The 27472-nt window shown below is 34.9% G+C and overlaps 3 protein-coding genes across 3 annotated transcripts; 2 read left to right on the top strand and 1 right to left on the bottom strand.

The window, feature by feature from the left end:
- Positions 1 to 2517: 2517 nt before the first annotated feature.
- LOC112514356 (probable boron transporter 2) lies at positions 2518 to 13141 on the top strand. Its single transcript, XM_025120787.1, has 12 exons — positions 2518 to 3770; positions 3865 to 3947; positions 4040 to 4232; positions 4467 to 4605; positions 5230 to 5395; positions 5569 to 5735; positions 6416 to 6589; positions 7514 to 7609; positions 8831 to 8968; positions 9976 to 10295; positions 11449 to 11719; positions 12659 to 13141. Exons 1-12 carry the CDS (start codon positions 3667 to 3669, stop codon positions 12941 to 12943), a joined length of 2136 nt encoding a protein of 711 aa, XP_024976555.1. The 5' UTR covers positions 2518 to 3666; the 3' UTR covers positions 12944 to 13141.
- A 4276-nt stretch (positions 13142 to 17417) lies between these two features.
- Positions 17418 to 19664, top strand: LOC112514254 (transcription factor MYB98-like). Its single transcript, XM_025120587.1, has 3 exons — positions 17418 to 17938; positions 18477 to 18603; positions 19131 to 19664. The coding sequence occupies exons 1-3, from the start codon at positions 17418 to 17420 to the stop codon at positions 19662 to 19664; spliced, it is 1182 nt and encodes a 393-aa protein (XP_024976355.1).
- A 20-nt stretch (positions 19665 to 19684) lies between these two features.
- LOC112514831 (phosphoenolpyruvate/phosphate translocator 1, chloroplastic-like) lies at positions 19685 to 24232 on the bottom strand. The gene is made up of 9 exons (XM_025121450.1): positions 23803 to 24232; positions 22997 to 23119; positions 22767 to 22919; positions 22535 to 22620; positions 22069 to 22153; positions 21823 to 21942; positions 21649 to 21717; positions 20654 to 20783; positions 19685 to 19998 (listed from the first exon to the last, which is right to left on the bottom strand). Exons 1-9 carry the CDS (start codon positions 24184 to 24186, stop codon positions 19928 to 19930), a joined length of 1221 nt encoding a protein of 406 aa, XP_024977218.1. The 5' UTR covers positions 24187 to 24232; the 3' UTR covers positions 19685 to 19927.
- Positions 24233 to 27472: the final 3240 nt, after the last annotated feature.

Below are 27472 nucleotides of genomic sequence, written 5' to 3'. Positions count from 1 at the left end.
TTTATATTTATATTTAATTCAAAAATAAAGTCATTACCGTTTTCTCAATACCATATACAACCGTATTATAACATCGACAAAGACAAAAAAAATATAAAAAGAAATATTAAAATTGAGATGTATCTCGCTGCATTGTGCGAATACTCCTATAGTAATACTACAATTGACATGTAAATTTAATTCGATAAAGGGTAAATTTGTAATTCTCTTAAAGATACTTGACATAATTTTAAGGGGGTGTTTGAGATTGTTTATAAAAACAACTTATTGACTTGTTCCGGTGTGATACCGGTAATAAACACTTTTGAGTGTTTGGATAAACAACTTATACCGATGTCAAACCGGTAATAAATCGGTAATAAGAAGCTTTTGAATAAGTTAAACCCTTATAACTTACAATAAGTTGATAAGAACTTTTATACAAAAACATAAGTTGTTTCAAATAAGCAATCCCAAACACCCCTTAAGGCTATGTTTGACAAACTAGTTGATAAATTAACTTTTAGCTTATAAACAAATCATATTTGGTAAAACTATCTGATAAGAATATAAAATGACCAAAAAAGACATCTTTAAAAATTAATCGATTATAATATTTTAAAATATAATTGAAACAAATATTAATGAATATACTATATTAACTAATACAAACAAGATGGTAAAAATAATTAAAAATATGTAATATATCGATTAAAGGAATTTCAAATTAATTATTATATAATATTTGGATTTTTAAAAAAAAATTTAAAAAATTTTAAAAAAATTATTATTTATGATTTTAAATAACCATTACATATAAAATCAGTTATGAGTCATGCTATAAAACCTAAAACTTGTCGGATCAATGTGGATCTTGTGTATTAGACACGAACGATTATTAAAAGAAACAACACCGAATTTAACAGATCTAAAACAATATTTTATATTAAATAAGAAATGTAACGTACATAAAATTAAATAAATTTCATCTGATATTTTACGTCACTCGAAATATTCAATATATTTATTTATTTTGATTAACTTGGATATTCAACCCACTATGCGAGTCGATTAATCACAGGGTGACGTACTTTCAATACTTCTATTTTGGGATTTAAGATGTAAAGTTTTAAACATTTAAATAACCGGGTAATTGGTTGAATCATTAACCTGTTATCATAACCGGTTACCATGCTGATTTGGCGAGTGATGTGGTATCCAACTCGGTATTATCTGTTGACGTGATTAGTGACATGAATTTTTATTAATCTAAAATTAGTTTTCAATCGGTCACCCAGTAATTAAACATTTAAAACTTTATATCTTATATACCAATTACGTTACCTGAAATAGAAATTAATTTAAAGTACGTTATTTTGTTATACAATTTGCCGTTTAAAAAATATATATACAAGTTTCATGAGCTAACACAATATAATATTTGTTTTACAAAAATAAGATCATCCAAATAAAATCGCCTTATGATTCAAACCTCATGAGTTGATACAATGAATCTCATTATTCTTTTTTTATACACACATCTTTATTCCAATCTTTCACCAATATGAGATATCTCAAACTCAACCACATTTCACCAACACCTCAATGACGATGCCATCTCAATACTCTTGGTTCTTCTTTTAATATATATATACTAGAAGGTTACTCGTATAATGCAGCGATATACATCTCGATTTTAATGTTTCATTTTTTTTGTCTCGGTCGATATTAAAATACAATTTTATGTGGTTTTGATAAAACGATAATGTTTTTTTATGTTTTGAATAAAATATAAATATGAAGATATCATAAAAAATTGAAAAAAAAATTGATATTAGTGCAAACTAACTATTTAATTTTTTATTTTTTCTGTATTTCTTTAATTCATTTTTTATTTTTAGTTTAATAATGTAATATTTTTATAAAAATAATAATTAAGTATTTTGTTGGAAGTTAATGATTTTATCTTAATTTTATTTTAGATTTTTTATATTTAAAATAAAATATTTATTCTTTACTTGATTATGTTTACCTACAGTTAGTTACACGAAATCAAACATAAAGCTTTACCAAGTTGTACTTGGACACAATTTAATTGTAATATTGAATTTTAAGTAATATGTATCAATAAACAGTACTTCATGTATAAAAAATTGTTTTTACGAGTTTTTGTCAACTATTGTATAATATAATATAATATAATATATACATTTCCATCAATTTGTCGTAAAAGGCAACTAGGCTCTAGGCTGGCTGGTGATATCACGTACGTATGTAGTCTTTTTTATGGTTATCAATTGAAATCTTTCGGTTGCATCACTGATTTCGACTCCTTCCTCTCCCTTCCACCATCGCCATTGCTGTCTGCTGTTGCTCCAATGAAAATGCTACACTCTACTCTACTCGTTTTTAACTCAAATCTCTAATTTTATATTCTTCCCCTCTCTATCTCATCAATTATGCGTGTTGGGTTTGTTTTTTTCTTAGAGCAGGAGCAGGACGAAGTGTTTATTTATATGCTCACTCACCTTTGACCTCACACTATCTCTTTCATTCACGCCACAAGTACTCTCAGAGTTTCTTCCCAAACGACTTGCTCTCTTTTTCTTCCAATCCCTTCCTGCCTTCTTCTCTTTCTGTGGTTCTTCAATCGATTTGGGTACATTTCAAATTCATGTAGATTGAAGGTTATGTAAGGCACACAATCTTCTGTTGAACTGTCTGGTTTGATTCTCTTTTTTTGATTATAATGTAAAAACGAAGTAATTAGTACTCAATTGGATCGTTCTACGGTTATCTGAGTCTTAGTTTTCATATTTTTTGAGCCTGCATTCTCGCTAATTTCACATTAAGATCGAATTATTCTTCGTTTTTGGAGATACCCATTTGCTTGAATTGGTTTGAATTCTTCTTTTTGTAAATGGGGGTTCGTTAGAGTTTCCATTTTTTCTCTCTCTGGATTCCACCTTTTCTTCAAGTTCTCAACAGATATCTTGAAGTCTGTTTGCTTTCTCAAGGCTCATAACATGTAATTGTTCTTGTGATTTCCACTGCCTTCCAACTGTTCGATGAAATGAACTTGTTTTTACTCCAACATAGAAGTGTAGTGAGGTAATGGATCTGCTGTTTGATCAAATCCAACGTTAGTTGAGGGGTCTCAAGCAGATGGGGAGTGCTTTGCTATTTCGTTGATTTATCAAGTTATTGAATAACAATGATTTCATCCCGTTAATTTCATTAACAGTCGCATACGGGCATGGAGTTTAAGTAGGGAAGAACAACCTATTTTGGTTCACATTAGTTACTAATTTGATTCTTTAACTATTCTTAGCAATATATACTCACTGATTCTTTAGTGATCCCCTGAGATGTAATTATATTAGCAATTGCAGATATTATAACTTCACGGATTTCATGGGGGTTATTACATAACAACACAAATGATTCAGCATAATTACTTCAGTCATCACTCTTTTAGTGATGTAGCAAAAGTCCTTGTATTTCTGCCCATTTCTTTACATATCTTTCGTGTGCATGTTTGAATTGTTGTGTTTTTAGCCTCTCAACCCTTTTCGTCCACTTCAATTGTTGTCTTATCCTTTCGATTGTCCAAAAAGAGAAGAAAAACAAACACATAGTAAGAGAGTATATATAAAGGGTTGTATATATACAAAATAACGTATATCTATGGAAGAAACATTCGTTCCCTTCCATGGAATCCGTAATGATCTCAAAGGAAGATTACTGTGCTACAAGCAAGACTGGACTGGAGGCATCCGGGCGGGTATCAGGTCTGTGATATAAAACTTGGGATAATTTTCTTGATATAAAATAGCGTTACTATGCTTTTAATAATCTGGAAGTCTTTGCTTGTTTTATTATTAGGATTCTGGCTCCAACGACGTATATATTCTTTGCTTCAGCAATTCCAGTTATATCTTTTGGGGAGCAACTAGAAAGAGATACCGGTTAGAACTTTACAGTGTTAATATGTTCATATTATCGGTCGGTTTATGGACTAAAGTCTAAAAAATCAAATTTTAATGTTTATTTGATACAGAGGGAAGTCTAACGGCAGTGCAAACTCTAGCGTCAACCGCACTTTGTGGCATCATCCACTCCATAGTTGGAGGGCAGCCACTTCTTATTCTTGGTGTGGCTGAGCCAACCGTGTTAATGTACACGTTTATGTTCAAGTTTGCAAAGGATCAAAAGGACCTAGGGAAGCCTCTTTTCCTAGCCTGGACCGGATGGTATTTTCTGAACACTTTTGGCTTAAAATTAGTATATACTCGGAAAAAATTCAGTTTTTAGCGTACTTGTTTTTCACCTGGTCTTCAGGAAAACAACTGCTCTATAGTCTAGGGTAGAGGTTAGGTCTATGTACATCTTACCCCTGAGACCCCACCTCCGGGTGGGATATCCCGGGCTTGTTTAGTTTGGTTTTGGAAGAAGTCTGGCTTTTAAGTTCGTTTTAATGAGAACAGGGTCTGTGTGTGGACTGCCTTTCTGCTGGTTATGCTATCGATTCTGGGTGCGTGCTCTATCATCAATAGATTCACACGAATAGCCGGTGAATTGTTTGGTCTTCTAATTGCAATGCTCTTCATGCAGCAAGCTATTAAAGTGAGTATGATTATTCTTCATTTTAACTTAAATAAAACTTACTAAATTATAATGATTTTGTATGAAAGGATTGTAACTACCACTTGATACTATATGAGTACTGATGGAGTCCCACATCGGATAGACTTGGACCCTTCCTCCATAATATTCATATACGTTGAAACTTTCTTTCTCTCCTCATGGACTCTTTTCGAGAGTAATCTGATGGGGTTCCACATATTCTCACATGGTATCAGAGTCAAGGTTTATCACTCTTTTCGAGACAATCTATAACCGTCTAGCCTCTGTTCGAGGAGGCGTGTTGGAGTCCCACATTGGTTAGACTTGGACCATTTCTCCTCGATATATGTTTAAGCCTACGTTCTCTCCTCAAGGGCTCTTTTGGAGAGTAATCTGATGGGGTTCCACATTCTTATAAATACAATTCTTATTGCTTTCTAGTTGCCCCCATGATCACCCTTTGGTATGTTTTTAGTAGCTACAAATTAAGGTCCTTCACCTACATCTGAATGATTCAATACAAGATTCTCCTTGATCATGTCATTCAAGATGCCTCCAAATTTTTGGTAGCCTAGAAGTGAGCATCAAGAAGCCAAACAATCTGACAAGATTATCGTTTTATAGGGAGTTGTGGAGGAGTTTGGTATACCAGAAAGTGAAAATCCTAATCAGCCTGCTCTTCAACCTTCATGGCGTTTTGGAAACGGAATGTTTGCTTTGGTTTTGTCCTTTGGCCTTCTTCTTACTTCTATAAAAAGCCGTAAAGCAAGGTCGTGGCGCTATGGAACAGGTTAGTGTCTCACCCTTGGGATCCCGGGAGGGGGGGGGGGGGAGAACTTAAAAGCCTATTGCTACTTATCGATCTTGATGATGTATAACTGATATCTGAAACTCGATATGTAATTTTTCAATATCATTAGCGTTTTCCTTTTGAGTTTGCTGACTTCTGATTCTTGTTTCAAGGGTGGCTAAGAGGACTTATTGCGGATTATGGTGTCCCTCTTATGGTAGTTGTTTGGACTGGGGTGTCATACATACCGACTAAAAGTGTCCCAGAAGGAATACCAAGGCGGCTTTTCAGTCCGAACCCATGGTCTCCTGGTGCTTATTCAAATTGGACTGTTGCAAAGGTGCCTTTTCATACTTCAAATGTACTTTTTTCCGCATTTTTGTTGCAAGCTTTATCCTTTTCTTCTGTACACCTTACACAACCCAGGGTCTTCACGAAAACAACTGCTCTACCCAAAGGCGGACCTAGGAGTTTTTTTAAGTGGTGGCACCATTTGGCTGTAAAAAACGAAGCTGTGGATATTTTTCAAAAAACTATCATTGGTCTGTTGTTTAGTTCCTTATTAATTATATGTGAGGTCGAGTCTTCTATCATAATTTTTTAGAAACATAATAAACCTGAAATTAACAGCTAAAAACTAAGAAAATTGAAAAGGGATTCAAATCGGTGCCCGGGATGAGAGAAAAGTCGCCCAAACCAACTCTACCAGGACAAGCTTGTGTTATTACTGTAGTTTCACAATATATATGGTGGCACCCAACATTACAATACTGTTTCACCTTTTACGAGCCTAAATTTTTTAGCTTATGACAGAGGAACGTAGTGGCGGCCTGTGGCACCGTATCTAATGAACTGGGTCCGCCCTCGTTCCACCCTTTGGGGTGGAGGTCAGATTTGCCTACATCCCACCCCTCCCTGATCCCACTTCTAGGTGGGATTTACTGGGTTGGGTTTGGTTTGGTTTTAAGAAAAAAAAATATGTTTTTTGAAATATTTGTTCTTCAATATCATGTTTTGCAGGATATGTTGAAAGTCCCCCCTGTTTATATTATTGGAGCAGTGGTTCCAGCCACCATGATTGCTGTGCTTTACTATTTTGATCACAGTGTTGCATCTCAGCTTGCCCAACAAAAAGAGTTCAATTTGAAGAAGCCTCCTTCATATCATTACGACCTTCTTCTTTTAGGCTTTTTGGTAAGAGATCCTCCATCGGAATTTACTCCTATTTCTTTGATTCTTTCTCCCATGTAGGCAAAGAGTAAGTTTTTGTAGTACTCCCTCCGTCCCAAAATAAATGTCCACTTCCAAAAGCAAGTGTCTATTTCCAATTCTACCCTTAGTTAAGAGATGGAGAAATTCATTACTCCCTCTGTTATTAAGGGTAGCATCATCATTTGGTTGATTGAAATATCTAATAATTATACATTTCTAAAATTGTCTGCCTTTTTCTTTGTGGAGATCTATTCTGGGACGGAGGGAGTATAATCATCTTTTGTGGGGGGTGAGACTTGACAAGGTTACTCCATCTGAGTCGTTGAAACAATCTCTTTGCAAAGCGCTAAGAAGGGAATTCCCAAGCCTAGATAAACTGACAAGCAATGGTGTAGCATGGTTGTGCATTTAGGGTGCGTTTGGTATGCAGACGGGACTGATAGGAATGAACAGGAAGAGAGTGGACTATATGGGCGAGAGTGAGGTAGAAAGATGAAAGAATTATGAAAGGTGTTAGGGTATTAATTTGACATGGGTAGTTTAGTAATTTACCAATCTTGTCTCATTTCCCTGATTCTTGTTCCACCTATTTTTGTGGGACACCACTCGGTCCTGCCATCTCCAGGTCAAAATATCGCACCAATGTAGAAAAACAAGTTTTTGTTTTGTCTTCTCCTGCGTACCAAACACACCCCTAGTATATGCATTTATCTATTTATCTTATGCACAATTCACGGGGGTTTTCAAGAAACAACCACTCTACTATTTGGGATAGAGGTCAGGTCTGCATACATCCCACTCCGTGACCCCACCTCCACCTCCAGGTGGGATATACTGGGTTTGTTTGGTTCGGTTCCGTTCGGTTTATTTTTTTATTTATCTTCTATTTTTTCTCTTTGTGATCAGACCTTACTATGTGGGCTAATTGGCATTCCTCCCGCCAATGGAGTTATTCCACAATCTCCTATGCACACAAAGAGCTTAGCCACCTTGAAACATCAGGTACTCTTATTTTATCATAGCAGCATGATGCAGTCTAGATAAATTAATTGGTCAATTTTATTGATGATGTGTGATTGTGAATGCGCATGCTACCATGGTATTGTTTTCTAAATTATATCGTACACCTATAAATAATTTATAAATAAAAAACTAGTACCCCCTTGGCCACCCGAAAGAGTCAACCTTTCATATTTGAAGATTCAAACATAGCATCTTTTTATTTTTATTTTCCTTGATTTCCTATTCCTTTTTCATTCTTATGTCCTATACCAAACCAAACCAAACCAAATGAGGTTGGATCCTAGATTTCTCAATTTGGTGGTTTGAAATAGATTTTAATGACGGAAGCAGAATCACAGACAATTTATCAATACAATAAACACCAATATATCTCATCCAGAAGTGGGGTCTTTGAGGGTGGGATGTACAGAGATCTGTCCTTAACCTGAAAGGGTGGAACACTTGTTTCCATGATGACCCTTTTATTCTTTTGCTCTACATAGTTCATTAATCATCAATCTTTTCTACACCAAGAATCTAGAAAATTCTCCAAGATGATGATAGCTTACATAAATATGGAAGATAAAATTTTGCCTAGAAAATAATGTGTTGGACTCCCACATCGGCTAGACTTGGGGTCTGTTTGCTAGCAGCTAAATGAGCTTAATGGGACTCGCAACTTATTTGGTCGGCTTTACGTGTTTGGTAGTGGCTTAATAATATAGAAAGTGCCTTATTCAGCAAGCTATAGGGGGGAGCTTTATGCAAAAAGCCAAGTTTTTCTTCCAAATCTGCCTTCCCAATTACAAAATTACGCTACTTCCATCTATGAAAAACCCCTCTCAAACAAAAACCTATTCAATCTATACAGACAGGTTAATCCACACAAACATTTCTTACCATACAGGACTTAATGGAAAATCAACCAAACAACCCCTTATTTCTCCTCTATATATGTTGGAACCTCCTGTCTCTCCTCAAGGGCTTTTTTGGACAGTAATCTAATGGGGTTCCACATATTCTCATATAACGTACTCATAAATGTTTACAATATAAAGTTGGTGAAATTTTTCCAAAGAATAATTTATACACGAGACGACTAAAAATATGATTGACGGTATCGTTATGCCTTTCCTATAAATATTTCTTTAGAGCGTAAACTGTATATTATCTTTGTTATGTTTATTATAACGAAATAATTTCTTTGTACTCTTGAAACAGCTTCTACGGAATAAACTTGTATCTACAGCTCGAAGAAGCATACGTGAAAACTCAAACTTGGGTGAACTGTACAGGAACATGCAACAAGCATACAACGAAATGCAGACTCCGCTCGTTTATCAGAATCCATCAACTCTGGTAATTAAATACTCCTGTCCCAAAATAAATGTCCACAATGAAAAAGGCAAAGAGTTTTAAAAATGTGTGATTATTACACTTCTTAATTAGCTAAATGACAATTATACTCTTAATAATATAAGGAGTAATGAATTCTCCATTTGATAATTAGGGCTTGAGGGATTTGGATTTTGTGGAAAAATTTGGTTGGGTATGATCGAATTCCATTCTTTATAGATAATTTACAAAATTAAATTATAAAAATAATTAAATTATCTTTTATTAATTGATTATCACAAAAGAATATTTTTAACGTATTTCAAAACATTATTACAAACAAATCATATGAAATCCCATGAAATACTAATTACCCCCATGGGATTTCTAAATCCAATGTTTGTGGGACTTCATTGAAATCCCCGGATTTCAATTCCGGACTTTCCTTTAAACCAAAGGCGGGGTTGGTATGGAATTCAATTCTAAATGCCTCCAAATCCTAACAAACTCCGCAAACCAAATCGGCCGTAAGGGTAGAACTGGAAAGTAGACACTTATTTTAGAATAAACTAAAATAGAAATGTGAACACTTATTTTGGGACAAAGGAAGTAATTCACTACAACAAAATTACAGGACGCGAAATATGTCTAAGGCCTGTTTGTTAGCAGCTTAATGAGCTTAATGGGACTCACAACTATTCGGTCAACTATAAATGACTGTTTGGTAGTGACTTAGTGATATAGAAAGTGGCTTATTCAATAAGCTTCTAAGGGGGGCTTTATGCAGAAAGCCAAGTTTTTTCTAAACCTTCCCTTCCCGATTAAAAAACATGCTCCTTCCATCTATGAAAATGCCCTCCCAAACAAAAAACCTTCCCAATCTAACAAACAGATTAATTCACACAGACAACTTTATCTATACAGGACTAAATGGAAAACCAACGAACACCCCCTAAATGTCTTAATAAATTACTTTATAGGATTTCGATCCATTTGAGTGCATTCTCTATTAGTAATTGTGGTTTAAACAGGGACTGAAAGATCTAAAAGAATCAACAATACAACAAGCGTCCAGTGGTGGTTACATCGATGCACCCGTTGACGAAACTGTGTTTGATGTGAATAAAGATATCGATGATTTATTGCACGTTGAAGTGAAGGAGCAACGGTTGAGTAATTTACTACAAGCGTTGATGGTCGGTGGTTGTGTTGCTGCCATGCCGATGCTTAAGAAGATCCCGACGTCAGTTCTTTGGGGATATTTTGCTTTTATGGCCATTGAAAGCTTGCCCGGTAATCAGTTTTGGGAACGAATATTATTGCTTTTCACTGCTCCAAGCCGAAGATACAAGTAAGTTTTAGCTCCCATTTGCATCTTTAATTGGTACCCATTAGAGATTCAAACATAGCATTGCTCAAATCAGAATTAGGCTATGTTTGGTAAAATAGCTGAAAAGCTATTTGTTAAACGAAAAGTTGGTTGATAGCTAATAAGCTATTCGTTGTTAGCTGATAAACTAGTCACTTTTGGTAAAAACCAGTTTATAAGCTTGGTGACAATATAAGATGATCTGAAAGGAAAGAGTAAATTACATTTTTCGTCCCTATGGTTTGTTAAAAATTGCCATTTTCGTCCTTATGGTTTGTAATTTATTGTTATTTTCGTTCTTATAATTTATAATTTATTGTTGTTTCAGTCACCCGTGGTTTACAATTTTGGCCCCTTATACTTAAAGGTAGGAATTAGCCCAGGGATGAAAATCGCAACAAATTGCAAACCATAGGGATGAAAATCGAAATTATTAACAAACCATAGGGACTAAAATCGTAATTTACTCGAAAGGAAAATATAAGGGGCCTAATTGGAAAAGGGTGAAAAAGAGTCCCAATAAACTATTTGACATAGCTTTTCATAAAAATAACTTATAAGCTATATGGCTTACAAAACGGGTATTTCAACAAGCTAGTTGTTGGCTTATAAACTAGTTGTTAGCTAATAATCTTAGAGTTGCCAAACATAGCCAAAAAGCTATCGGTTGACTAATAAGCTAGCAATCAGCTGATATTTGGTAAAAACGAGTTGATAAGTTAGATGATAATGTAAAATGACCTAAAAGGAAAATAGGGGAATAATTGAAAAAAAAATGAAAAAGAACCCCAATAAGCTATCTGAAGTAACCAAAGGGCTTTTGGCCTAGTGGTATATGGGCCTTTGGCCTTCATGGGAGGTCAAGGATTCAAACCTCATCAAAGGTAAGAGGGTGTGTGAGTTTATTTGTTGCATTTGTTGTTTATAATATTTATATACTTTAAAAAGAAAAGCTATCTGAAGTAGCTTTTCAAAAAGCTATGGCTTACAAAACGGGTTTTTTCAATAAGCTCAAAAAATAAGCTAGCTTATGGTTGCCAAACATGGCCTTAGATAGATATCTCCAAAATGTTGTTGTCACTAACTCTTTATATTTACGTTCTAATCTTTCGTTACTTTCATTTCATTTAATCAGGGTCTTGGAAGAAAACCATGCAACGTTTGTAGAAACCGTACCTTTCAAGACGGTTGCGGGTTTCACGTTGTTTCAGACGTTTTACTTGCTCGCTTGCTTTGGCATAACTTGGATCCCGATAGCTAGTGTTCTTTTCCCACTTTTGATCATGCTTCTTGTTCCCGCAAGACAATATTTGCTTCCGAAACTTTTCAAAGGTGCTCATCTTCAAGATTTGGATGCGGCTGAATACGAAGAATCCCCTCCTGCAACCTACAATATGGCCTTTGGTGTAAGTCAACTTTCTTTGACTTAACTTCATTTGCGAAAAGAAGGGAACCCATGGTGCACCATTCATGGTCTGGTTTTTTTAAGTATATAATATTTATATATTATAAAACACTGACACACGCTCGTTAACTTTGGTGAGGCTTGAACCCTTGACCTCCAAGGAGGTTGGGATCTACCGGTAATTCGGATGTTGCGGCATTGACCCTTTGGCACAAGCTCTTTGCTTTGCAATCTTTTTATGTGGTGGTCTTCTTGCATTTTGCAAAAAGACCATTTATGTGACTTTAAATGGTTGTCCCCTTGAAAGAAAGCTTTAAAACAAAAAGAAAAGAACCCCGAAAGAAATTGCATTATGCTAGAGACTAGGAACCGTTATAGTCTCACATTGGTTAGATTTGAAAACTTTCTCTTCGATATATGTTGGAATCCCTCCTCTCCTGAGGGCTCTTTCGAGGATAATCTGGTGGGGTTTCACATATTCTCACATGGTATCAGAGCCAAGATGGTACAAGATCCACCATCTGGGACATCTTTGCCCGGGACACTATAGGACATCTTTGCCCCTCTAACCTTCACTGGAGGGGGGGGGGGGTTGTTAGAGTCCACATTGGTTAGACTCGGACAACTTTCTCTTCAATATATGTTCGAACCCGCCCCCTCTCCCCTAAAGGGCTTTTTTGGAGGTAGTCTAACGATGTTCCACATCTTCTCACATGGTATCAGAGCCAAGATGGTACAAGATCTACCATCTGGGACACCTTTGCCTGTCTAACCTCCTTCGGAGGATGCGTGTTAGAGTCACGCATTGGTCAGATATGGACACTTTCTCTTCAACATATATTGAAACCCCTTCTTTCTAGAAGCGTTCTTTTGAAGAGTAATCTAATGGGGTTCCACATATTCTCACATCAGCCGTAGCTAATGATCCTGTCATGTGCAGGAGGAAGATGTTCATTCCCAAGCATCCCAAATTGATAGCGCAGAAGTTCTTGACGGAATTATAACAAGAAGCCGAGGAGAGATCCGCCATACTAACAGCCCAAAGATCACAAGTTCAACCCCCCAAACTCCACGAGAAATGCAGCCTTCATATAGCCCACGGGTGCATGAGTTAAGGGTCAAGAGGAGCCCTAGATCCCCAGGAAAGCGGCTAGAAATCAAGCAAACTCCGAGTCCTGGTCCATCGAATCTTGGTGAAACCAGCAAGGGTTCTTCTTCATGTTAAACCATGAAAAACTTCAAAGGTTCTTGAGAGGTTCAATTTTTACTTTTACTTGTGGTTTGTGTGTTTGATGCTTTTTGTTATATGTGTTAAAAAAGTGTTGATGGTTTGTATCTTTTGTGTGTTTCATTCTGTTGTATGTGTGTATGGTTTGGGCAGAAAACAAAGTGATGAAATTATAAAGAAATGAAGTTATTTTTCAATGATTTGTCTTTGGATCAAGATTCATTTCATGGCCCAAGTTGTTTGTTTACCTCTTAATAGTTCCATTAAGAGGCAACTTTTGAATCGTTAAGGGGTGAATCTTGTTTGGCAAAAAAAAGTCTACCTCTTAATGTTTCTAAAACCCTCTGAATGATTTTGTATACTGGATCTCCCTTAACCATTAAGAGCCCTAATTTCATTGTACACAATTACCAAACAATTATAGTTCATTTTGAATTATATCATGAGAGCCTCTTAATCATTCTGACCACTTAATCATTCTGCACCAAATCATTCAGCAATTACCAAACAGTCCCTTAGGTTGCTCCAATACTCCATGGAGATAACCGGTTCAAAAGCTTTCAAGGTCACCAGACGGTTTGCTTGGATGTTAACTTCAGAGCCTCATAGATTAACCGATGTGCGTGTAACTTGGTTTGGACACCTATATTTACCAAAAAAGGACAGTGTATCTCATCCAAAAGGAGGGTTTGCGTATAAATTGGCCTGGACACCTATATTTACAAAAAAGAACAGTGCACCTCGTCCAAAAGTAGGGTCCAAGAATGACGGGATGTGTATAGACTTTACCTCTACCTAAATATGACGGGATGTGTACAGACTTTATCTCATGCACTACTCTTTATACAAAATGGATTTGAGCGGAAATGATGTTCTCTTATCACATGTGGTATATATGATAGGACAAATTGAATGAAAAGTAACGTACTTTAACTTGATTCCTATTTTGGGTAACGTACTTTCAAAACTTTTATTTTGGTACCTAAGATGTAAAGTTGTAAACATTTAAGTATCCGGGTAACTGGTTAAAGCATTAACCACTTACCATGTTGATGTAGCGAGTGATGTGGTATCCGGTATGATACTGAGTTGGATACCACATCACTCGCCACATCAGCATGGTAACCGGTTAAATGTTTAAAACCTTACATCTTAGGTACCAAAATAGAAGTTTTGAAAGTACGTTACCCAAAATAAGAATCAAGTTAAAGTACGCTACTTTTTCATGCAATTTGCCTATATGATACATGTACAAATGAACATCTTTAAACAAGGAATCCCCGTTTGAATGATTCACGATCGATATTTTGTACCAGATAAATATTTACTTAACAACATAATCTAATTTTGGAAAGTAATGACTTAATGGCAAAGTTTATTCATGTTTTTTAAGAGAGAATTTTAATAATTAAAAAATTAATTAACTAATTAAGCAAGCAATAAAGAAGATTTGATATGCACAATTAATTAAAAATTAATTGCTAAAATGTAACTCAAACCTCATTTAATAGTTGTGAATTAAAACACAATCAATTCAATATTTCTAAATTGACCATTTTATAAAAATTGACCTTTGTTTCAATTTTTCAGAGGCAATTATGTCTTATTCTACCCTTATTTGGTAAGAGGTAAACCAACTTCTTATTTGCCTTTTATTGTTCTGCAAACTCTTGGCAACAACATTTCTTAATCGATTAACCTTACCGAATTGATCATCACCTCTTTCAGTTGATGTATTTTAATAGGATTTAAATGTGTTGAATACCGTTGATGACATATTTTAGTTTAAATGAATGTTAATTATATAATTTAAATGTAAATTTCGTAATGATGATGAATAAATATGTGAAATTGTATAAATTTATTTACAAATTCAACACTATATTTTTCTAATAGGTAAAATAGACAATTTAAATAAATTCAGACATTTATCGGTTACAAAACAAACAGTCTTACTGATTCAGATTTCAGATTTTAGCACTACATCTTATTAGTTAGAAGTGAAAAAAGACTTCAACATCTCTTAAAAAACAAACACCACCTTAGAATCATTAAAGCCGGAATCTAATTATACCATATTAGCAAAAATACATAATTTTTTTGATTAAATGTCAGAACCAAGATATTTTTTTTTATTAACATGAATATTCAACCTGCTATGCAAGCCGACTAATCCCAAGACGACCACCCGCGGAGTCACCGCATTTGAACCTCTGTAATCACAAGAGGATTTTTATTCCTTATTGAATTCGAACCTGGGACCTCCAGACACTTTTGACTTTTAAAGCTTAAGCTTAAACCAATTACACACCATTTTTGTGGTTAGAACAAAAAAAAAAAATATATATATATATATATATATATATATATTCGTTATAAATTCATATTTTCATAACAATATCAATCACTTCATTTCTATTTAACTTTAATCAAATCAACTAACATGAATAATCAATTTAGGATGAATAGATGGAAGTATAACAAGTTTGTTTGGTTGATTTTTCATTAAGTCTTATATGAATTAATATTTCTGTATATAATTGAGAAAGTTTTTATTTGAAAGAGTTTTTTCATAGATTAAATAACGTGTTTTTTTAATTGGAATGAACATGTTTGGAGGAAAAAAAAACTTGACTTTCTATATAAAGCCCCCCCAGAAACTTACTGAATAAATCACTTTCTATATCATCAAGTCAATACCAAATTCTCATGTATAGCTGACAGAATAAGCTATAAGTCAACCACAAAAGTGGTGCCTAATTGGTTTGAGCTTGGACTCCAAAGGTCAAAAGTGTCTGGAAGTCTCAGGTTCAAATCCAAGGAGAAATAAAAATCCCCTTGTGGCCACGAAGGTTCAAGTGCAGTGACTCCGAACTACCCGCAAAACAGGTGGTCGTCCTGAGATTAATCAGCTCGTATAGTGGGTTAAACATCCAAGTTAATAAAAAAAAAGCTATAAATCTCATTAAGCTGCTAACAAACAAAATATTGTAAACCAAAAAACAGAGTGGAATTATAATGACATTTTAACAAACACGTATACTCGATAAGAGCTGCTACTGAATTCAGCTACACTTGTTTAAGTTCTATTAAGCAAATCAATTTGCATATTTATATCTTTAAAAAGATTCGAACTCAAAATCGAAAAGTTACTTTATGAAGTCAAAATACACGTTTTATTTTATCCATCTTCAATAGCTATGTTAAAATGAAGAAAATAAGAATTTTAACGATTTCTTTTTCTCAGACAATTATGTTAACTTTTATGTTAAAATAGAGAAAAGAGGAGATAGATAATGAAAATCTATAAATTTAGAGAAATTTCTAAATAAAGATAGAAATTATTATTTTAATACTTTTTCGAAGAGAGAAATATTATTTTATTAAATGTATCGAATATTTTAATAATATAATTAATGTTCGGATTACTAAAGTTAAATGGTTGTTAAAACCGAATGTAATTTTTTTAGAGATTTTGACTTTGAATACGCCGTTTTTAAAAAAAATATGGTTGTTTGGTAGTTGTTAAATGGTTTGGTATAGAATGATTAAATGATGCAGAATGGTTAAGAGATTCTCATAATATAGTGCAAAATGAAATATAATTGTTCAATAATTGTTTACGATGAAATTAGGGCGCTGAATGGTTAACAGAGGCCCAAGATTAAGAGGCAGATTTTTTTTTTCCGAAACAAGATTCACTTTTTAACGATTCAGATGATGCCTCTTAATGAAACCATTAAGAGATAAACAAACAACACTTAGGGGTCGTTTATCAACGCTTACCCGGGTAAGCACTTACCAAGTCACATTAGCTTACCAGATGAATATGGTAAGGACCAATAATGTTACCCAGTAAGAGCGAGACAAGGACCAAGAGTCTTGCCGGGTAAATAAGAGCGACGACTCTTACCACGATAAGCGCTTACAGGGCAAATTGTTGTATACGATTACTTTTTGATGGACTAAAATTTTATCCGGTAAGTAACTGATAGTGTTGGATTTTACTAATAAACGCTTATCGGGTAAGTATTCGGTAAACAACCCATTACTTAAAAGATGCTCTTGAAATGCATCAGTAGAAAAAAGTTCTAATTTTTGGATCAGTAGCGTAACCATAAGATCTACCAAAGGGGGTGAAATTATTTGATTCAATGATTTTATACTAATTTTTTTAACATGTCTGTTAATTATAAACTTTTAAGAGAATAATTTTGACCAACAGGTTTTTTATGTGGTTTTAAAGAAAAAGGTTTAATTGTGTGTTTTGACCAATTTAAATTTTGGTCATAAACTAATCTTAGCCATTGGATCAACGAAAACATCATTTAATGATTCTTGCATATTAATTCTTCACCAATTAAATGCCAAGAAAAACTAATAAATTGGAATTTAAGGGGAAGAAAGAAGACTCCATCACTCTCTCTACGCTTTGTGTTCTTCACAATTCCTCAATGCTTAAATCTCTACAATGGATCTTCTCTCCAAGAATCACTTGAACCCCGAATCGGAACCGAAATCTCAACACGAGTTCGAATTCGAAGATGATTTTCCAATGGAGACGAAAGGAGTTTTTCAAGACTTACACCAACTCGACAATATTTCTCTAGTGGGTTCGTCTTTTGAGCCCGATTATACAAACCATGTTACGGGTTATGACCCATTTGGTCCATTGCCATTTGGTGTTGGTTCAAATGATGTTGACTTATATGAGTTTAAGCCTCTTGAGCATGTGAATGATGGTGGTGGAATGGTGGTGAGTTTAAACCACCAGTACAAAAGTTACATGAGTTGGGGTGGATCGGATTTTTCAACCCGTTTGGGGATCGTGGAATGCCCAATCCAAGATGCGAAACTGATGAGTTTCTTTGTGCCGGATGAAGGATCGTGTGTCACTGCAGATAACGGAATCAAGAAAGGTAATAGAAAGTGGTGCAAAGGTAAAAAGAAGACGAATTCGTCCAAAGGACAATGGACTAGAGAGGAAGACAGGTAATACATTCATTTTTTACTTCTGTAAAAAAGGATCATTTTCTGACCATCTAACTGTAAGTTATTTAAACAGTTCAAAGTTTTTAAAGATAAATTTAGAAATCTTGAATTCAAATCCCCGTTCATGAACGTTAACCAGTTGTACCCACTTGGGAGATAGATGTTGTGGAAATCTCATCTTCCCCCAGTTCGAATACATGCCTTGACAAAGCCCTTGTGGCCATGGAGGTTCACCCGTTCAAGGGATTAGTCGTTGCACGTAACCAGACCCAAAAACCCATGGTTACCAAAACAAAGTAATTCTGTTCATTTTTTTGGATGTGGTTTTCATGCCCCTTTATATCATTATAAAAATATGTTAAAACTATTATGATATTGTTAAAAGAGACATAGAAACCACACAATTCTTGACTAAAGTACCCAAAAGAAAAATCAAAATTCAAGATTTCTATGGACTATTTTAAGAGAAACAGAAGTTTTGGTAAAAACAAGTTTCTTTCTAAAAGTTTTATGCAAAGATGCATGACCAAACGTGCAGGATTTTAAAAGAGATGGTTGAGAAATATGGTGTCAGAAAATGGTCATACATCGCTCAGATGCTGAAAGGGAGGATCGGGAAGCAGTGCAGGGAGAGATGGCACAATCATCTTAGACCTGACATCAAGGTGTGTTTTATATTCTCTCTCTCACACATATATGGCTGCATGTTAGGGGTCGTTTACTAAATGCTTACACGATAGGTGCTTACCGGGTCAGTCTACCGTATCGAATGAACATGACAAGGATTTAGAATCTTACTCGGTAAGAGCGATAACAAGAACACAGAGTTTAACCTAGTAAGTGAGAGTAACGACTCTTACCTGATAAACGCTTACCGGATAAAAATGTTCCATACGATGCCGTTTTAATGGACTAAAATCTTACGCAGTAAGTTGAGTGAAAATGTTGACACTTACCGATAATCGCTTACCGGGTAAGCGTTGGGTAAACAACCCCTTAGTCTCATATATCAACTAGACTTGAACCCTTTCTCCTCAATATATGTTAGAACTTCCATTCTCTCTCCTCAAGGACTCTTTTGAAGAGTTATCTTATAGGGTGTGACAACATATTTCACACATACACACGCTCAGGTATAGACTCATCTGACCATTTGTTCTGCACGCTCGATAAATCTGAAAATGATTTGCAGAAGGATTTCTGGACGGAGGAAGAAGATAGGATACTGATCGCAGCACATGCGGAGGTGGGAAACAAATGGTCGGAAATTGCAAAGAAACTCCCGGGAAGAACCGAAAACTCGACCAAAAACCATTGGAACGCAACAAAAAGGAGACAATACACAAGGCGAAAATGCCGATCAAAATGGCCAAGACCAAGCCCAATTCTACAAAACTACATCAAAAGCTTGAACTTACCAAGAGGAAGAATGAATTCGAATCGCAGCAATCAGAACCACGCTTTGACCACCGTTAAACCATCATCGTCAGCTGAAAATCAAGAGGATTTCGATTACAACGAGGTCCCAGAATTCGCAATGGATGAGAAGTTACTAGAATGGGACAACAATATTGAATCACTGCTTGATGACGTACCTTCTATTAACGGAGGTGGTGAAGAGGTGGATTCGTATTTGATGGCGTCGGCATCGTCTTCGAGTGGTTTGCAGGGTGAAGTGAAGAAGGAGGTGGATTTGATGGAGATGATTTCACAGGTTAATCTTTAAATAATTTTGGGTATCCAACAAGAATAAAGATTTGAGGGTTTTGAAAGCAATAAAACATTGTACATTGTGCTTTGAAAGTGATATCTGCAGGAAATTTGAACTTGAAACCAATAATGTAAGAGAGAACAAGGCAGTCTGCAGATTTAATATAGATAGAATTGAAGTCACAAAAACCCAATGGAAGAACAGAATAGAATTGTCATCTAAAATGCACAAAAACTATCACCCAAAATCTTGATATAAGCACGGAATTTGGAACGATTTCAAGCGGTCTTTGGCTTCATGCGCTTCACCTGCGAGTATAGAAATACTCCGGCAAGGGCCACTCCGGTACCTGAAAGTTGAGATTACGATTATACGAAAAGAAAGAGATTTTGGAGTTTTTACGCTCTTTTTTCTCCGGTGGATTGTCAAAAACAGAGGAAGTAAAGCCAGAAAAAAATTCTACAAATTTTAAAAAACCTCCAAAATTGAACGGAATAAGAGAGACGATGATTTTTTCATTGTTCCAAAAAAGCTCCCCAACTTGCCAAAAGAAATTGATAAAGAGAATGACATTTTTATATTATTAAATATTTTAATTCAAAAACACCATAAATAGTACAAACTTACAAACCGGTTTCCAACATATGAAAATCCAATGCTTATATAGTGTTGTTTCATATGTAGAACGTTAAAGACTGTTCTGTATGTGGAAAAATATGTCCAGAACGTTTCACATATGAGACAACATTATAAAAGCACAACATTTTCACAAGTGTTCATGAAAACTGGTTTGTAAGTTTGTATGAATTATTGGGTTTGTAAAACTAGGGGACTCTCTTTTAATAACGTAAATAATGTTAGAATCTATGTAACTGAGAAGTTGAATGTATTTTTCTTTTTGGAGATTATGACTTTTGTTCTCTATTTTGGAAAAAACATGGACGAACTGTTGAAGATGTATGAGAAAAGAAAATATCTTGTGAAAATCCAAGACGGAAATTTACCAATGGAGTTGATAGGTGAGACAGGTGTGCGGAAGAAAAGAACCGAGGTCACGATCACCACCACACGTTTCACGCAGTTGCCAACGGAGTGTGTAACTGGAGACACCCTTTGCAATATCATATAGGAAACCTGCATGACGGATACATGTCAGCATTGATGGCTTCTGTACTCAGCCGAGACCAAAGACAAGTGAACGAAGTTTCAAAGGCTAAACTCGACATTTTGTTAGCATCTAAAGATGACCAGATACAAGAATTTAGAATAAGCTGCCTTATATACCTTCATATAATGACATGATAAAAGGACCAACATGAATATTATTCATATTTTGCAAGGCATACCATGGGTAAATAAATAAGTTCTGCTAAAAATATGAACAATAAACTATTGCAATTAATTTTAGACACATGAAAATAATAAAAATTTGCAATGATTTTGGGGGTAAGAGCACTTGAAATCCAATGCTCCTTGCTACCCCTAAAAGATAGTTCGATTTATAAACTTCTTTTCACCCCAAAGAGAAGAGTTGTATTTCATAATTTAGAGGCGATTTACAGTTTACCAACAGTACCAGGTAAGAGTCATCACTCTCACTTACCATACCAGGTAAGATTCTCAAAATGGCATAGTAAGATTGTTGGTAGGTGTCTCTCACCGGGTAAGAGTAACCACCCTCACTTATCGGGTAAGATCATCGGTCGTTACCATGCTCACCTGGTAAGGTAAGTGAGGGGTGACGACTCTCACCCGGTAAGTGCTTACCAGGTTAATGTTCGTAAAGAACCCCTTAACCTCAACGCAAAGCTAGTGTTCCTCAATTACCCTTTCTTTTCCTTGAAAGCTACGATAAAGAGTGCTCTTAATTCCTACTTAATGGAGGGTATAATTATTCAAAAGTTGTCTTTTAAGTTCCTCTAAAGTTGCAAAATAGACTCCCTTTGGGACAAAAGGAATCCTAGTTATCATGTAATGACACAAGAGATAAGATGATTACCTGCTGATAAGCATGGAAGCAGATTGCAGCAAGAAGAGACCTAATATACACTTGTTTGACGTTCAATCCCTGAAAAGAACAAGGGAAAATCAATCACCAAAAAATAATTGTTGGTATAAACATAAGCTAGAAAACAACAAATTACAGCAATATCTAATTTTGACAAATACTTACAGCAGCCTGCATGTATGCAGGGGTAACCCTCACTCCTTCAGTGAAGAAAGTAACAGGGGCCAACAAGAAAAATGACATAATTGTTATGATCGAGAAGAGAGTAATATTGTCCAATGATTCCTGTTAAAGATAAAAAGATTGCTGTCTGAGCACTGACTTCATAGAAAATAAACACATGCAAGCAATTTCACCCCATCAAGAAGTCTAATACTGGACAAAATAAAAAATTGTTGGCCAAAAAGGTACCTCTTTCTTAACCATAAATTTTTTGCTAAGGACATTACGCGATTGATTCGACAAATTGGATGCCATTGCACTCCAAAACCCGGCCCTGTTTACCATATGCAATGATCAGATCATAGAGATAATGCATAAAATCCACGATTGCTGATTCATTTTCACTAATAAACACATATTACTAAACAGTTAAAAACAAGCAAGTTTTTTCCTCCATTTCTTTGGTTCAAAAACCAAACTGAACAGACCCAATAGATCCCACATAAAGGTAGGATCTAGGGAGGGTATGATGTACGCACACCTTACCTCTATCCCAAGGTTTAGAGAGGTTATTTTCGTGAATTTGTTTGGTTCAAAGGTAAAACTAAAACCAACAAAAAAAATACTATTGTTCCTACCCCAAGTGATAAATTATGAATTAAAAGAAACGATAATGAGAATGGCAAAAAGTATCAAATATATTAGCTGTCCCCACCAATTGAATGAGGCCTCAGTCATTGACGCAAGGGCCACTCCACCAGCAATCGGCAAAAGGGAAGTAACCACCCATGGTGTCGGCATCTGTGGAGTAGGATGATTAGGATTCATTACCGATAGGGGATAATAATGCGTATTATAAACAACCTTTTAAATGAAAAAACAGCATTCTGCATGTAGAACAATGAGCAAAAAAGACCAGAACCCAATGAAGTAGATAGAAAACATACCTCTCCTAGGAACATAGCCGACAGCACAACTGAGAAAAATGGCTCCATAGCTTTGATTGTGTGAGTAAATGAAACAGCAACTTTTCCAAGACTCATATTCGTGAAAAGATTGCCTAAGGTGTGCACCATAGCCAATGGCAGGATTGCTAGAAGCTGCACGTTAGCAAGTAATTAGTATCAAAAAAGAAAATATTAAGGGGAGAATCCATTCCTCCATAACAGCAATGTACCTGTGCGCCACTAATTTTAGGTCGTTTGTGAAGATTTAATGTCCACATCAAAAATACAATGACACTCCCAACAGCAAACTGAACTGTAGTGACAGTTATGGGGTTCGGGAAGACTTTCAGAACCTGCAGCATTGATCACCAGAAAATGCGATTACTTTTCAATTAGAAAATTTCTGCAAGACTAACGAGTATTTTGCCAACTAAAGATTGAAAAGGATGAACCAAAACTAAATTAAGCTTTTTCTTTCATGCAAGTTGTGGCTTCATTTGGTCATATCTTACACCTAGAAATGGAGTACAAACTTGCACCCATATCCTACTCTGCCTCGAATTTCATCAATAAAAATGTAATAAGTTAATTTAAAGTCAATTGAATGATGACAAATAATCAAAAATCAAATGAACGATGTTAAATATCATAAATTCTACGGTTACACATTAGCAATTTTAAATTGCCAAATTGAGCCAACTGGACCAAGTTTTCCCAGGGATGGATCTTGCAAGTCATCAATACACACATGTACAGGTTCTACGTAGTTACTACAGCTCCAACAGTGAAATTCAAGACAACTGTACATATTATTCTAACACACATATAGAAAAACCAGCCTGTGAAGAAAGAAAACATAATTCATCTAACGTGTACATCAACATATTAAAGTATAATGCATGCATCTGTTGAATACCAAACCTCTCGTTTGATACACCATGTGTAATCCAAACCACAGTACCCTGTCACCTAAGGAATATGAAGTATTGGAGTAAAACATACGACAGACTTCCAAATAGAAAGATGATGAACAAACCTGCTTGTTATAGATGTTGAAATAGATATTAAACAGGTACCAAAGCCCAAACAACGATCCAAGCACTATCGTTTCCGTCAACTTTGACTTTGCCAAAGCCGCCTCATCGCCGCCGTCGGCACTGTCTGGAACCGACGCCGCTTTAACCTCGAAACCATCTGATTCACGCTCCGGAACCGGCGAAGGAGTTGAAATCCAATCGCTTAACTTCCTAGATGAAGACGAGCAGCAAATTGAAGGCAATCTACGAGCAGATACACCATTGATGGAGTGAAGATTGATCGATGATTTCAAAGGTAAAGGAAGGTAGCTAGAATTCAATCTATGATTACGAGGCTTGAGATTTGAAATCGAATTTGTGAGATTGAACGAACTGCTCTGCATTTTCGAGATCTCAGATGTGTGAGCGGGGGTTGGTGGGAAGCGTTGGAGGCTCCGCCGATACAGTGGAGGGAGATATGGGAGGGGGAGGAGGAGGGGTTCGCTTTTTGAAGTGTAATTTTGTTTTAGTAAACTACTATTTAAGTCCCCATGGTTTTCTGAAAATTGTTATTTTTGTCCTTATACTTTTTAAATTACGATTTTAGTCCCTGTATATTGTAATTAATTGCTGTTTTCATCCTTGGGGTAATACTATTAACGAAAGTCCGTTAAATAGGATGGTATTTTTGTCTTCTAGGTTTTTTTCTTCTTTTAAACCAATTATAATTCATCCACTTAAAAAATTACAGGTAGGGGTGTGCATCAGCCGATTAGGCAGACTCGGGTGGGAAAACCAAAAATTCAATCAGATTTCGGATATGCAAACGAAGCCTTAAATTTGGGTTTCAAGATTCGGATTGCTTCGAGTTTCGGGTTAAGGTCGGTCGGGTTCTGGTATAATTATAATGCAAAAAATATATTCAATCGATAGTAAGTTTAAAGTCAACTCGACAAATATCCTATCAAAAGTCGGGTTTTAGATTTTTGGATTTCAGGGCATTCAAGCTTTGCACAAAACACCTTATTTTTCAGTTCGGTTTTGATTTCAAAGCACTCTGCTTTTACCCCTTTATATTTATATATAGAGATGTTCATTTGAGAACCCATAAAATTGTGATAATCTTGATAACTAGTGCATCATATGTTATATTACATGATTTTTTTTCCAGCTGTTGCTTGGATTTGGTATATTTATTAACATGCATTTGTTTCATACTGTGAATATTTTTTGTGTTTGTGAAACAAAAAAATATAACTAAAAAGTTTCACATTATACACTGAATACATATGGAAAAAAACACATTTTGAAACAAATATGTTAGTTAATATATTAAAAACTAGCCTTACAATAAAAAAGATAATGTGAAACAATACTTATAGTTATTACAATATATGAGATTCTCATTTGATTATCTCTCTCTCTCTCTCTTTATATATATATATATATATATACACACACACACACACACACGATGGATCGTGTGAGGTAAGAGTTATCACTACAACAAATTTGGTTTTATAGAACATTAGATATTTTACGTAATTTAGGTTTATAGGACCAACCATAAAACGTCAATATCTAAAGTGTTATAATAAGTTTATACGACACTTTTAGACATTTTAACAAGTTTTTTTTATGATGTTTCTAAAATAAAGTGTCATATTGGTTATTTAATATGACGCTTTTGAAATATGTCCTATAAACCTATTTTTTAGTAGGACACTTGTGTTTATATGACAATTCTTTAAATATTGTCGCGTAAAGTAATCCAATACGACGTTTTATTTTTTATTTTATATATATATATATATTATTATTTTTATCATATAAAATAGGATAAAAATAAATAAAATACATAAAACATAAAAGACCACAATGCCCCTTATTTAATAGATCTTTTTTTAATAAAATCAGTTAGAGAAATGAAAACATAAAGAAATTACAAACTATATGGACGAATATAGTACCTTCAAAACCATACAGAACATAAATAACAATATTTAACAAACCACAGGGACGAAAGTGTAATTTACTCTTGTTTTTGATTTGTCAAAGGGTGTTTTTAATTAGGGATATTCTTGGGATATCAACCGAGTATCATTTTTTTAATTTGGTTTTTAGTTTTTGTTGGGTTTTAACCTCACATTAGAAATCTGTTTGTTAACAGTTTAAGAAGTTTAAGCTGATTCACATTTTATTCGATCAGTTATACATGATTATTGATAATGACTTAATGATATAAAAAATGTCTTATTCAATAAGCTTTAAAAATTTGTTAAAAACAATTAATCATATAAGTTTTCTAGTACAAAATTACTTTCGATGTATCATTGTTGATAATTTTATAATTTTAGTTTGTTTTTCTTAATCAAATAAGACATTTATTGTTATGTGATTTTTATATAATTCAGTTTAATAATTGTTATGCATTATTTTTTTTTTCATATTTAATTGTTTATAATGTTTTATGCTAAAAATATATTTTTATAATATTTTTTATCTGATTCCTTTAAAAAAAAAATTGTATGCATAAAATACTTATTTATAGTATGTTATCTAATTTTACATTTTTAACCAAAAGGGTGGTGTTCAATTGGTTTGAACTTGGACTCCAAAGGTGAAAAATGCCTAGAGGTCTCAGATTCGAATCCAATGAAAAATAACACGGAGATTCAAATGCGGTGACTCCGGGATACGTGTAAAGCGGGTGGTTGTTATGGAATTAGTCGGCTCGCATAGCGGATTGGATCTTATTAAATGCTTATTCTATTATATATTATTAAATGTTTATCTATCTGTCAAGAACCCGGTCAAACTCCATGAAGAATATCTGTTAGTTTGAGTCTAGTGGAATCCCGGCCCCAACCCCGGTTGAGTAATAGCCCCCCCCCCCCCCCCCCCAGTTTCAGTCTACTGGGGATCCCTGGCCTCGGCCTTGGGACCTGTTTTAACGGGGAATTCCCGTCCTCATTCAGGTAGGGTGAGCCGGGTTCCCCACCGGGTCGGGGCAAATCACCGTTCATAGGCCCTAAAAAACTCCACCCTTTCATTTTTATACTTTCGCCCTCAAAATATGCATCAAGAGCATCTCCAACAAATACGTTATTTTAGAAATTTTGAAGTTTTGAGAAAATTTTGCTCCAATAGTTATGCTGAACTCTTCTTTAAAAAAATGAGAAAATGGAGAAACCTTCAAATTTGAAAAAAAACAGAGAGAAGTTATGATATACTGGTTGAAGAGGAGGCCTAATCTAGTTTGTAATAACCGTGAGATCTAATGTGTGACACTCATTTAAGATAATTATGTTATTTACCAAATAAATAGAAAATAATAATCTAGTAACAATCAGGACAACTCATAAATGCGTTTGATTAATTTATTCTCTGTATAAATTGGAAATTCATAAATTTCCACAATGCGTTATCCTTGAGTTTTTGACGCAGTACTACAAACTGTATTTTCGTTGTTTTCTTTGTATCACATTATATGTTTTTGTTGTTTACAGTTATTACATTACGTATCTTAGGGGCCGTTTACCGAACGCTTACTCGGGTAAGCACTTACCAAGTTACGTTACCTTACCAGATGAATATGGTAAGGACCAAGAATCTTACCCGATAAGAGCGGAACAAGGACCGAAAGTCTTACCCGGTAAGTGAGAGTGACAGCTCTTACCACGGTTAGTG

This window comes from Cynara cardunculus (genome assembly GCF_001531365.2).
Source record: "Cynara cardunculus var. scolymus isolate 2C chromosome LG 6, CcrdV1, whole genome shotgun sequence".
Lineage (NCBI taxonomy): Eukaryota > Viridiplantae > Streptophyta > Magnoliopsida > Asterales > Asteraceae > Cynara > Cynara cardunculus.
Note: the sequence above shows the minus strand (reverse complement) of the source record. Positions and strands in the feature narration are given on the sequence as shown.